Source organism: Embiotoca jacksoni, unplaced genomic scaffold (assembly GCF_022577435.1).
Source record: "Embiotoca jacksoni isolate LCO1_2020_lvr unplaced genomic scaffold, fEmbJac1.0.p SCAF_4, whole genome shotgun sequence".
NCBI classification, from domain to species: domain Eukaryota; kingdom Metazoa; phylum Chordata; class Actinopteri; family Embiotocidae; genus Embiotoca; species Embiotoca jacksoni.
In genome coordinates, this window is record NW_027185392.1 from 21,800,073 (window position 1) to 21,812,338 (window position 12,266).

Here is a 12,266-nt window from a genome sequence, read left to right on the forward strand (position 1 = left end):
TAGTATTTCTTTTTAGTGTTGCACTTTTTAGACGGCCCCTGCACTGTCTCACGGCCAGCTGTGCACAGGGACCTGTGTTATCAGTCCACCTCCGAGGACAACTTGGTTTAATAAAAAATAATGTTGTAGCTAATTGTCTACCTTCTTTTGTGTTTAATAAAGTTTAGTTCATGAGTTATTGATACAGGGAAATAAAAAATTGCAATTGTTGTGTTTCCTTGTCCTCCTATGAAATTAGTGTTTTTGTATGGCTTTGTTCTGGAACCTCCCTGCCCTCCGACATTCTTGCACCAAAAGAGCACTCCTTCCCGTCCTTCCATTTGCTGACGTGGAAGCATAAAACAGGGAGAGCAGCAGCAAGAACCCAACAGAACAGAGCAGGCATCAATGACAAACAGAAATTAGGATTAAATCAGAAACAGCGTTAAGGGAGGAACTGGGATCTTGCAGAGGAATCAGGAAGGGTAGGGTGAAGCTGCTTAAATAAGGCACCCTGTTTGAGATTTTTCAATTAATGCATAGCAGGGAATCAGCTGAGCGTCAGCTGATGCGGGCTGGTCTCGTGATCAGCTGCTGAGCTGTCAAGAGAGCTGGGCTTCAAATCGTGGTATTTGCCGATAGACTATTACCGTATTTTTCGGACTATAAGGCGCACTTAAAATCCTTAAATTTTCTCAAAAATTGACAGCGCGCCTTATAATCCAGCGCGCTTTATGTATGGTTACTTGTTATTTTATGTGGTACAATGCGCTCAAAAATCTGTCGAAATGTGTAAGTACGATTTTGGTAAGCAACGAAGCCGCTCCGCTCAATGGATATTCGGAGCATTACGGTACGCTGTGTCACGACCTGATCGGCCCCGTAACAGGAATGTAATGTCTGAACTAAAAGTGCATTCATGTAAGGCAGCCCGCGCCAGGAGTATGCGTTAGCTACAATAAACCAGTCAGAGAACAGTATTTAGTACGCTTACCCCCTCCACTTTTTATACGTAATACTTACTGTGCTTCAACATTATATTACAGTACATTTGTGTGTACGTAAAAGGACTCCAAAAATGGTACCTGTTAAGAGGCATGCTTACGAAACGGGTTTCAAACTCCAAGCAATTAGGTACGCAGCAGAACATGGGAATAGAGCAGCCGCCAAAGAATTCAACATCAATGAATCAATGGTACGGAAGTGAGTTGAATAAAGTTTGATTTACCAGACTGTTGTTTTGCTTAATGCGCCTTATAATCCGGTGCGGTTTATAGTCCGAAAAATACGGTAGGTTATTAGAATGGCCTCCATGTGAATGAATCACTGCAAATCAATGACTTTAATCCCTCACTCATTGAGTGCATCCCTGAACCTTTACTCACAACTCACATGGAGAAATAAACAGACTGTTTCTGGAAGTGATTAACTTCAGTTGGTTCACCCAAATACTTTGTTCTTTTGAATGAACTTGTGAATGACACTTAACTAGTCTGAGTCCCTGTTTTTCAGAGTGTCATCAGTACACTGCAGCTCCACAGCAGAAATGTTCAACCAGGTGTCGCCCCTGATCACGTTCCTCTTACTGACAGGGTCAAAACTATTATCCCTAACCACTGGAATATCCTCAGAAATGACCCATCTATAAACAATTTTACCTCTCTGCCTCTCTGAACATCTGTCACTGGCTGCCTATTCAATCTATAGGTTTTTTTTCCCCCGTGGTCGCTGTGCACAATTTCCTCACAAGTGGGACGCAAAACAAACTACTTCACACCATTCTGCCCTTGTAAAAAAATAGTCCATTAAATCCACAAATGGTGTTGATATACTGAAATGTCCCTGTGGTCTGGTTTATGCTGCACAAACCATGTCTGAACATAAGACTACAATATGTTTATCAATGGATAGCCCCTTGAGATAAAGCATCACATTTCAGGGGGTACTGTTATGTGGTAGCAGACCCAAGAGGAGAAACAGAGGCGTAACAGGTAAGTCCGAGGCAAGACGAGGGGACAGGTCAGGTAGACTGTAGGCACGCTGGCAGGTTGCTGAGGCAGGCAGACAAAAACTGAGGTCAGAACCAGACAAGGAAAAATGAGGCTCAAAAACCCAGCGTGGTACCGGGTGAGAAGACGGAACGGACTGATGACACTGGAGTGCAGGACCAGGGTTGATATACTCTCAGGAGGTGATTAACTGGATTGCCAGGAGCTGCACAGATGGATCAGGGGAGTGGAAGTGGGAGGTGTCTGGAGAAACACAAAGCACATGGCAGACAACAACAAACAGGGGAATGACAGAACACAGGAGGAGAGGAGAAAGGTTAAAACACACAGGGTCAGACAGGACAGCATGTTTCTGGGAAATCTACTGTTGAAAAGTCATAAATGGCAAAAAATTAAGAAAATGTATTTAAATTCAAGTGGTCTGAAGTCAAAAAGTACTACGCACATTTTAATTTTTTTGTTTAATTTTACCTGATTTTTGTGACGGGATTATTCACTTACTTTGTGAAAAACAGCTTTGAAAGTTGCTTGATAATTAATTTCACATGTATTTTTTGTTTCTTTTATTAAATCCACTAACTATGTATCTAACATTATGTAATGGTCTCAGTGGCTTTAATTACCATATTTTGTCATGTCTTAATAATATATCACACTTACCTGCATTTATACTATTTAATGCCAACCCATAGTTTGTATTTTAAGTCAAATGTTATGACACTTAGGATATAAGATACCTTTAAAGAAACACACCAAGTACATATTTGTATTCCTCAGATTAATAAATCCAATTTTATGATCTCGTTGAGTTGGCATTGTCTTGTTTGTTTGATTATGTTTACATTTTACACATGGTATACTGAAAGTCACATGCAAGTCCTCAAAATGTACACCATTCAGTTATAGGGTTAGAGTAAGTCAATCAGTACACTGTGTGTGTGTGTGTGTGTGTGTGTGTGTGTGTGTGTGTGTGTGTGTGTGTGTGTGCGTGCGTGCGTGCGTGCGTGCGTGCGTGCGTGCGTGTGTGTGTAAAGGCATTTGCAACCTGAAGTGCCATGATGATTTTTCTTACTTACAGAAAGCAATCACATAAGCGATTAACCTCTGAAAGTGGATCAATCTGCTTCTCCTGCTCCTTGAGAGGTGATGCTTCCGTGGTGAGAGAATCAGGCTCCATCTGCTGGTCTAATCCAGTCCAGGTGGTCCTGTCTGCTTCTATTAGGAGAGACTGCAAGCGGAGGCGCCTTCACCAGGCCGACTCTCAATCAACGAGGACAACTGAGCAAAGTGGTCATCTCTGTATTACCCCATTAACCCAGAAGACACTCCACCTCTGACTGCCTGATTTCAAAACAGATTTCTGCGGGAAAGATACATTTTCATTCATGCAAGTTCACCTTATCAGGTCTAGCACGGTCAGAAGTTGGTTAAGGCGGATCAGAGAGCTGATGAGACATTCAACACTTGATCTCATTTAACCCTCCAACATGTCCTGTTTTTGCCTGGTGAAAGATAAAGAGCAGAGATTATGGGACGCGCGCACAGTTCTTCTGCAGGAAACTGTTTCTCGAGTGTTTTCCCTTCAGATTTCTCAATCTTTGATGTCATATCAGCAAATATCTCTGATATTTAACTACTTTCTTGATAAAAGAAGTGGTATTGCGTACAGCTAAAAAAAAAAAAAAGTTGTGTCAAAGCTTCTAAGCATATTCAATGATCAGTGATGTCAGTCAAAAATAATAAGTATATATATAAATAAATTATCCACAAACTGACAGTCATACAAATTACTAGTAATGTTGGGTTTTAAAAATGGCCCTCGGCTGGGTGATATCAACATCGTCAAGACAAATTCAGAAGGAATCTGGTAATTTTTTTAACACAGGCCTCCATGTTAAGTTGTGAGTAGTTAAAAAAAAAGTATTTATTACTATTACTCTGACATTCTGCTTATTTCCCCTTATTCACATCCAAGCAGCAGTACAAACGCTAAACAGCGAAGATAAAAAAAAAAAAAAAAAATCAGGTGAGAACAGGTGAGAAACTATTCTACCAGCTGTAGACCAGGTGATCTGCAGTGCAAATGTTATTTCATGTGGAGCATTCACTGATGGTGTAGGAAGGGCATTTACATTCTGGACTTTTAATGAACTATTTCAGGAACCTTATTGAATATCTTTGTGAGTTTTTGTACTCAAATGAATCAGCTAAACCTGTCCCTTAGTGGATTCATCAGAACCTGCTGAACAGTTCACCTCCCTCCTCTGTTGGCCATTGTGCAGTTGACAGTTTAGGGTCCGAGTGTAGTGATGCGTGTTTGAGGGGCACTCCAGCAAGTTCGTACTGAAATGAAATGCATGATTAAAAGCAGATGCAGCAGAGGCATATATGGCCAACCTTTCATTCTTCAGTATGTGTTGGACTCAAAGTCTCTGGATACTGTACGGTATATCCTCAGCATAATGTAGGTCAGTAACATACAACTACAAATCCACTTTTGTAGCCAGTTTTTCTGTTATAACTACAAAGTGTTGTTCAGGTGGACAGCTCTCAGTTTTTCAATGGCTCCACCTGATCTTTTACACCTGTTCTTATCGGCTCTGCACAACACATTGTTACAAGTAAGATCATGTTCATGTTCACTGTTCGATTGGTCACTCCAAGTGTTGACAGGAAAAGTGCTGACAGGGAATCTGGACCCATCAGGGAATTGTCCCTGTCAGCGTGGGGATCTTAACAAGTAACCTTTGCGTTTGTTAACCTGCTATTTGAAGTCGTGGTGGGATTTGTCGTGTGGTCATGTGTGCTGATAATCCTCACCCATCTGGCCCCTTCTGTAACCTGGCAGAAACAATCAAGGTATTTGCAAACATGATCACACGCAGCTGCTATTCATTTGAATTCACAGCTCTGCTCTCCCATCAGACAGTTGATGTTCCTCCACCAGGTCTCTGAGAGGCTCTTGATCTTATCAGGAGTCTTCTTCGTCAGAGTCAACCTCTGCTGCTGGACGCTGTCACTGTCTATGTGCTGGATGCTGGCCAAGATGGCTGAATCAAAAGTGTCCTTCAGGTTCTTCTGGGTCAACGCCGAGCACTCTGCAAAACTCACTGCCCCGAGCTCCTGAGCAAGCTGCTGACCTTCCTCAGTACCAACCGGCCGCTCCTGGTTCTGTGCCAGGTGGATCAGTACCTGGACGTCCTCCCTCAGGTCCAGCTGGGTGCCAACCAGGACCAAGGGTGCGCCGGGACAGTGCTGAAGGATCTCAGGAACCCATTTGTTGGTCAGGTTACGGAAAGAGCAGGGACGCACCACGCTGTAGCAGAGAAGGAAGACATCAGCGTTCTTGTAGCATAACGGCCGGAGGCGTTCCAACTCGTCCTGCAAGAATAATGAAACAGTGAAAGTCAGGTTAGAATCAACTCGGTTACTTCGCAGGATGAGGGGTGGAGTTATTCTGTCTTTTTAATTTGCAACTAATCCCATAAAAAAAGGATAACATTGTTAGTCTGTTTCTCAATACTTCCCGACCTCCTGTTTGTGGTTCTCAGCTTCAAATCCATTCATTCTCACTGGCGATGTACATCTTTGCTTATAGCTCACAAATATGTAGTTATGTTTTGTTTTTTTAAAGAAACTCTGTAATTTTGTAAAACAGGTTGTCACTTGTTTTTAACAGGCATTGCTCAAGCAGAAGAAAATAGTACATTTGTTCAGGATTATTTTCCGTTTCAGCTTTGTCCACACTTCTTCATTTGGCACCACAATGGAGGCAAGATGTGTCACTCATTGATTTGAATAGTACTGAACAACAACAGAGCTGCATGGCACCTAGGAATAAAATACAGTATATACATAGATAATACATATTAGAGGGATAAAGATCTGTTAACAGTAAAATAAATTGAGAATATTTACCAGCCTTATCTTATCCTAGATCATCGCCTGATCTCCACACCACTCTGACATCTATCCAGTTGTCTTCATTTTGACATATGAAATAAAGGTTTTATACATGTGACAACGGCATTCGTGGTCTAATGTTAATGTAGTTCCCAAAATTCTCCCTTCACCCAGTGATATCTGGTCATGCTAATAGTTGGTTTAAATAGTTTCTGAGATTTCTGAGTGGGTCACGATTAAAAATATCAGTGGGGAGATCCATTCATAGTCATAGTTTGTGGATCACTGTTTCTGGAAAAGGGTCTCATAATTTGGATGAACCAATCCTTTATCTTGACCTCCTCCAACAGACTGATTGTTGATTTTGTCCCATAAGTTTATTATTAGAGTATAAAAAAGGCTGCTGTACAGAAAGTTCTAAAGTCTTCTCCTTTAGCTAGGATGCTGGAGGAAATTTGTCTTCTTTTATTGCAAAGACCCCCACTCAACCAAAAGAGGGCGATGGAGCATATAGATGGAGCGAAACGCGTGAAATACAAACGAACATTATTCCTGCAGGGGGCGATACAGTCTATGGGGGTTGCAGGGATGTTCGGGACTGGAGGGCAAGCTCAAACTCAAGGGGTCCTAAAGGAGCCAACACAAACATGGGAAGAGCTGCTAACTTTGGAATGACTGACAACTAGGCCTATCCTACTTCCTGATCAGTGATGACTTACATTAATTGATCCATCAACCAGCCCCCATTTCTATCACGGCAGTGTGAGGAAGAAAGGAGTGAGGTTGAAATAATATCTCAGTGGTTATACTTCCATAAAGTCACTGTGCCTACAGCATATACATGTTATACAGCCGGTACATGTTAAGGTATGCTAATTAAAATAGATTAAATATAAAAAGGTGCTTCTCACCTGTCCAGCCATGTCACAGAGCTGCAGTCTCACCGGTTTTCCGTCAACCACAACCATCCCTGAGAAGATCAGCTTATGTTAAATTGTTTCTGTAGCGATCGCTTCATCTATAGTCTCTCAGTGAGATAAAGGAGTCTACATGGGCACAATCGACAAACTGTAAAACTTAGCTCGGGTCGGAAACTCAGCCTATAAAACACATAGCCTACTATAAGCCACATTTCTCCCTCCTTGTGAGAATATTTCTTTTTTTTTTGTTCTTCTTTTTTTTTTGCGTAATGCTCGAAATCAGCAACATTGTTATCAAAGGTTACCGGTAAAGTTGTCAAACGCTGTCGGTACATATTCTGTCGGGTATCCGTTGGTGGTGTAGCTGACAATGAGACTGGTCTTGCCCACCGCGCCGTCTCCCACCAGGACGCAGTTGACCTTGCGCTCAGGTGCGGAGCCAGACCGCCGGCGCTTCACGCTCAGAGGAAAGTCCCGGTTCTTTAAACGCCGAAGTTGGGCCTGGGGACAGTCTCCTCCGCACACCAGGTCCGACACACGGCGGGACTTCTGTTTCCCAACATCCTGAGGAAGCATGGCTCGGCCTGTGGACAGGAAAGGATTTGGTTTCTAGGTTTTTCTGACGGCTTAGATTTGTTGCTGACTCCTTGCTCGCTCCATCGTCTTGACGGCTGATGTTTGTGTTGTTAACTGAACATCTAAAGCGCAAAAGAGCATCCAGGCGAGTTTTACGTGAACCGTGGCAGAGATTTCTCTGCTCAGCAGACGCTCCTGATTGGCATTTTCGCTACATCTGCTGCGGTCGAGCCTCCTAAGAGGCTTACCGAGCAGGGCACCATATGAAGCTCCAGAGCTTTCCAAGTGAAATGAACTAAGCTTAATAAAAACCTTTACCCCAAAGAGTAAATATATACAATATGGCTCCCTCTTCAGTCAAATAAAAAGAGGAAATAAAATCTTAAATCTTCATATTTTGACATTTTTGAACCTCTTTCTGCAACAGGAGCGAGACAATAAATGAATATATTTTGTATTTGTTTTTTGAATATTTCAGACACCCATGAAAATAAAAGGGTTGGTTTTCAAATGATTAGACCATACAAAATCTCTCCAGCATCCTCAGACAAAATCTGCCCACCCTAATGAATACATTTGGATAATAGGATACTAAAAAAAAAAAGGTCAATAATGACAGTCACAAATAAATATTTTTGTTTGTTTTTGTTTATTTTTCCTCAGTGTTTCTACCCTTTCTTATCAATTTAATCAAACAACCCCAAATTTTACTTCTACCAGGCTGCTCGCAGGAAAATATTGAGAAGTGTGGAAGTGTTGTGACGCCCCCTCGTGGTGGAATTGTCAGCTGTGGAGACTGAAGGAGCAAAACTGGAGGCAACACATGAATCATGATTTCTCATGAAAACATAACAGCATAAAAGCATTTTGCTTCTACACATAAACAGAAAGGGTTAGGAAGCCTGAAGCTGAGAACAGGTTAAAGCATTAAAACAGGAGAGAGGGGGCTGCAGTGAATACAGAGGATGGAAAAAAACAGGAAATAATCACCTACATTTTGTTTTTGTTATTCTCATTAAGCAAGAAATTCCTCAGGCACATTAACAAAATACAGATTCATAGTCCTGCGGCAAGCAGCTTAACACATCCATCATATCTATCCAGTGGCCGAGACACATTTCCCTTTTATATAAGGAATTTATTTGAATAATTATATGATATGAAATATGATATATACTCTGATCATTTACATAAAATATCTTTATTTATTTTTGGTTTTGCCATTTTTTGAATAGTTTTCTTCTTTATCTGTTCAGGTAGGAACCTTTACTACTGAAGATTAGGATTGATTCTCCATGTTATATCGGAGTTACAGGAGCCTAATAAAGTAATGAAACTTATGTTCTTCTGTAATGACAGACGAGGTTAGCAAAAAGCATCACAAAGCCCAGCCGGTGCCTTTGTGTGAAGTGTGTCACTTCTCCCAGAGGCTGTGTGCATTTGTGTGGTGTGTGTGCATTTGTGTGTGTTTGTGTGTGCTGATGTGCGTGTGTGGGAGGCAGAATGTGTTGCCATGCATTAAACAGCACCAAAAACACCACTGAGTGGGAGCAAGGCACCACCTTTACTCCATGGAGTGTGTCTATGATGATTTGCTTCATGGAACTGTCAGTCCACCCAAATGGATAAAAGGAATGGTCACACAAAGTTTTGGTAGAAACGGATTTAGTATTAGTTAGATTTAGTGTTTAGATTTAGTATCCCACTGAATATTCCCTTACTTCATCGCACTAATTTCTACCTGAAACCTACATTTAAATATGACTGAAGCACGTTGATGTCAGACATGTAAGTCTACAAGATGGAAAAGGAAGTGAAAAGGTTGTTTTTCTGTGTTGTCTCTTTTCTATTACTAAATATTTTATTTAGGTAAGACACAAAATTTCCATGTTTTTTATTCTCTATTTTTTGAAAAAGTTTTGATCACATATCCTTCATAGCCTTATAACATTTTATTCCAAAAAACATTGTGAAAATTGATTTTTTTTTTTTTTTTTTTTTTTTGTATGCATGTTGACAGTATTTTCTGATTTATGGCGTGATAAAAAGATAAAAAGAGATTTCCCTCTGTAAAAACCTTTGACTCTAACATGGCAGCAAAAATTAAACAAGAAATTTGAATCCGGCTTCATCCAATGTTCAGACTTCTATTCCAGAAATGTGTACAAGTTAGCACATATTTAATAGATAATGCCCATTTGTATGTTATAACATAACATTTCAGAAAACGTGTTATTCAAAAAGTAACCATCTTAATATTGATAATCAACTGGGGAGGTTTTCTTGTCACATCTATTACCTATACTCCTCTGTCATGCACTTATGCACTCATCCACTTGTCATGCATTTATTTTTCTCTTGAGTGTTTTGTGTGTCCGATCCTGCATAATAAAATGCAATACATGAATAACTGTCCTCGTTCTGACAGCAGCAGCAGTGACGATAAACACCTGCAGATTTTGATTCAGTGTGATTATTTAATTGTTTCATATGGATTACTGCTGATGCCAGAGCAATTCTACCTCATTATTTCTTCCAAGTGGGAAATGTTAATTTATGATTTGGGTGAACTGAAACTTTAAACAGAGGCCTCTTAATAAGCATAAATTATTTACACATCAATCTGTTCCACGTACTTGTTTGTACTTCTAGTGAACACATGGACTCTCATCTCACGAAGACGCTCTATGATATATTGCACTACCTAAAAGTACAGTAGGTACTTCTAACCTTCAACTTTAAACCATGTCTTTATCCAAACACCCCATTAAAGAAATGTTAGCAAAATATGCCCTGGGTTTACAAAATTGTTATGCCTCTCAAAGACGAAAACTAAAGTTTTGAAGACAGACGTAAAAGAGTAAACTGTCCCACATCTCCTTGACGGCTAAAAATAACTTTAACCAGGCGCTGACATCACTGCTTAACAGGATTAACAAAGAGTCAGTGAAAATTTAGCAGAGATCTACCGGCTCTGTGAATGGAGACATCGGGTTGCTCCAGAAGTTGGCACAGCACCCACAAACCCATAAACCCTGTACACACACACACACACACACACACACACACACACACACACGCACACACACACACGCACACACGCACGCACGCACGCACGCACGCACGCACGCACACACACACACACACACACACACACACACACACACACACACACAAAGCTGCTATTCTACTCATGTACAAACAGCCCCCTCCCTGCCATCCGCCAACATCTGATAAACCAGACACCTAATCAGAATCTTTGGGGACCCCGGGCCTCCTTTTGGAGCATGCAGACCAGGCAAATACATTAACTCAATTTGGAGTTTGGGATTAAGCCCCCCCCCCCCCCTTTAACACACACACACATAGATACAAAACCACAAACATACACACACCTCCTCGTCCTCCTCTTTTTCCTTGCTCTGCCTTTCCTCTGGCCCTCATCTCTCTTTTTGATGGGATCAGCTGAGCGCTTCATTCTCTTCTTCTTCTTCCCCTGCACCCTCTCTCCGTCTCCCTCTCTGTCACTCTCCCTCTCTCTCTCCCTCGGGGGACCGGGGTGCTCGGACTCTATAGTTATGGGCCGGGGCCATCTGTCACCGTGCGCATTCACGCAGCCACCAGAAGGCCACAACATGTGCAGATTTAAATGGAGAACCCAACTTTCCCAGGACACACAGGCCTGACCCCGGCAGCCGCAGCAACCCCCCCTCCTCCTCCCTCCCATCACCCCGTGCCTCTCCCCTCCTCCTCCTTTTCTCTCCTCCATCCCACGACCATCACCACCAACCAGCATCTCTAAAGCCCAGACCCACCCACCTGCCACACCCTCCTCCTCCACCAACACCACCAAGAAATACTGTCTGCATGTGAATCAGTGAATTACAACCCCCCTGAAAACCTCATGGACCAATCACCCCCCCCTCCCCTTCCCCTCCAACCCCCAACACACCCCAATAAGTGTTTGTGTGTGTGTGTATGGCTATGGCTGAGCAGCATGCACGAGCACCGTCTTTAAACACAATGATGGATTTCCAACTTACGAAGCAGCTGATGGTGAAGGGAGGTGGGGGGGTGGAGGAGGGGGGTTGAGGGTGGGGGAAGAAGGGGATGGGGAGACAGCCCTTGGTGGATGTGTGAGAAAGAGAGAGATCAGCTGATTGGTAAAACTGATTGTGAAGGAGAGAGAGAAAGGATGGAGGAGAGTGCATGTGTGTTGCAGTGAGCAGCGTGTGTTGTGGTTTTTGTGGATGTGAGAAGGGGTGGTGGGCGAGGGGGTGGGAGGGTAACAGGATTGGTCTTGTCTGTGGGACCCACGGCGAGGACAATGGCAGCGGCGGGGGTGGGGTGAGTGTCACACGCTTTTGCTTTGTGGCTCGGTCAACAGGCGTGTGCCACGGGTGTCGTCTCGCCTCCCCTCGCCTGCTGTCCGACTCCGGAGAAGGACCGGCAACCATGAGAACCGGGGCCCCGGGCCCTTTAATGAGGGGCGTGCTGTTTCTTATCAAAGATGGACAAGCCATCATTACAATCATCATTAGAAGCTGCACAATGGAGCATGCCTCCCTTAGCTATGGATGGGAAAATCCTTGAGGTGAGGCGGTGACGGCAGCAGTGGGGGGATGAAATAAAAAAAAATAAAAAAGAGCACAAAAAAAAGTCTTTGAATGTGTCAATTTAGTGGATCTGCAACAGTTCTGTCTGGTGACACAGCACGGCTCATCGGGTGCAACTGCAACACTTTTGATTCAGATGAACACAGTGATCTTTTAAAAAGACTGATTCTTTAAATTGAGTGATATGAAACAGGGAAGCCTTTTGTGTTTCTATTCCCGAGGTGTCTCTTTTTAGGCGTTAGCTACTCATCATTTAAAGAATA

The 12,266-nt window shown here is 42.5% G+C and overlaps 1 protein-coding gene across 1 annotated transcript; it reads right to left on the bottom strand.

Moving 5' to 3' along the window:
- Positions 1-4,820: 4,820 nt before the first annotated feature.
- LOC138208933 (rho-related GTP-binding protein RhoU-like) lies at positions 4,821-11,256 on the bottom strand. Its single transcript, XM_069167178.1, has 4 exons — positions 11,248-11,256; positions 7,117-7,231; positions 6,803-6,861; positions 4,821-5,369 (listed from the first exon to the last, which is right to left on the bottom strand). The coding sequence occupies exons 1-4, from the start codon at positions 11,254-11,256 to the stop codon at positions 4,881-4,883; spliced, it is 672 nt and encodes a 223-aa protein (XP_069023279.1). The 3' UTR covers positions 4,821-4,880.
- Positions 11,257-12,266: the final 1,010 nt, after the last annotated feature.

Bases quoted from the DNA above. Each gene is read 5' to 3' on its own strand.
- LOC138208933 (XM_069167178.1), bottom strand. The intron at 6,862-7,116 runs GTAACCTTTGAT...TGATCTTCTCAG, and splicing joins AGCGTTTGACAACTTTACCG to GGATGGTTGTGGTTGACGGA. The intron at 5,370-6,802 runs GTGAGAAGCACC...TTATTCTTGCAG, and splicing joins TCTGTGACATGGCTGGACAG to GACGAGTTGGAACGCCTCCG.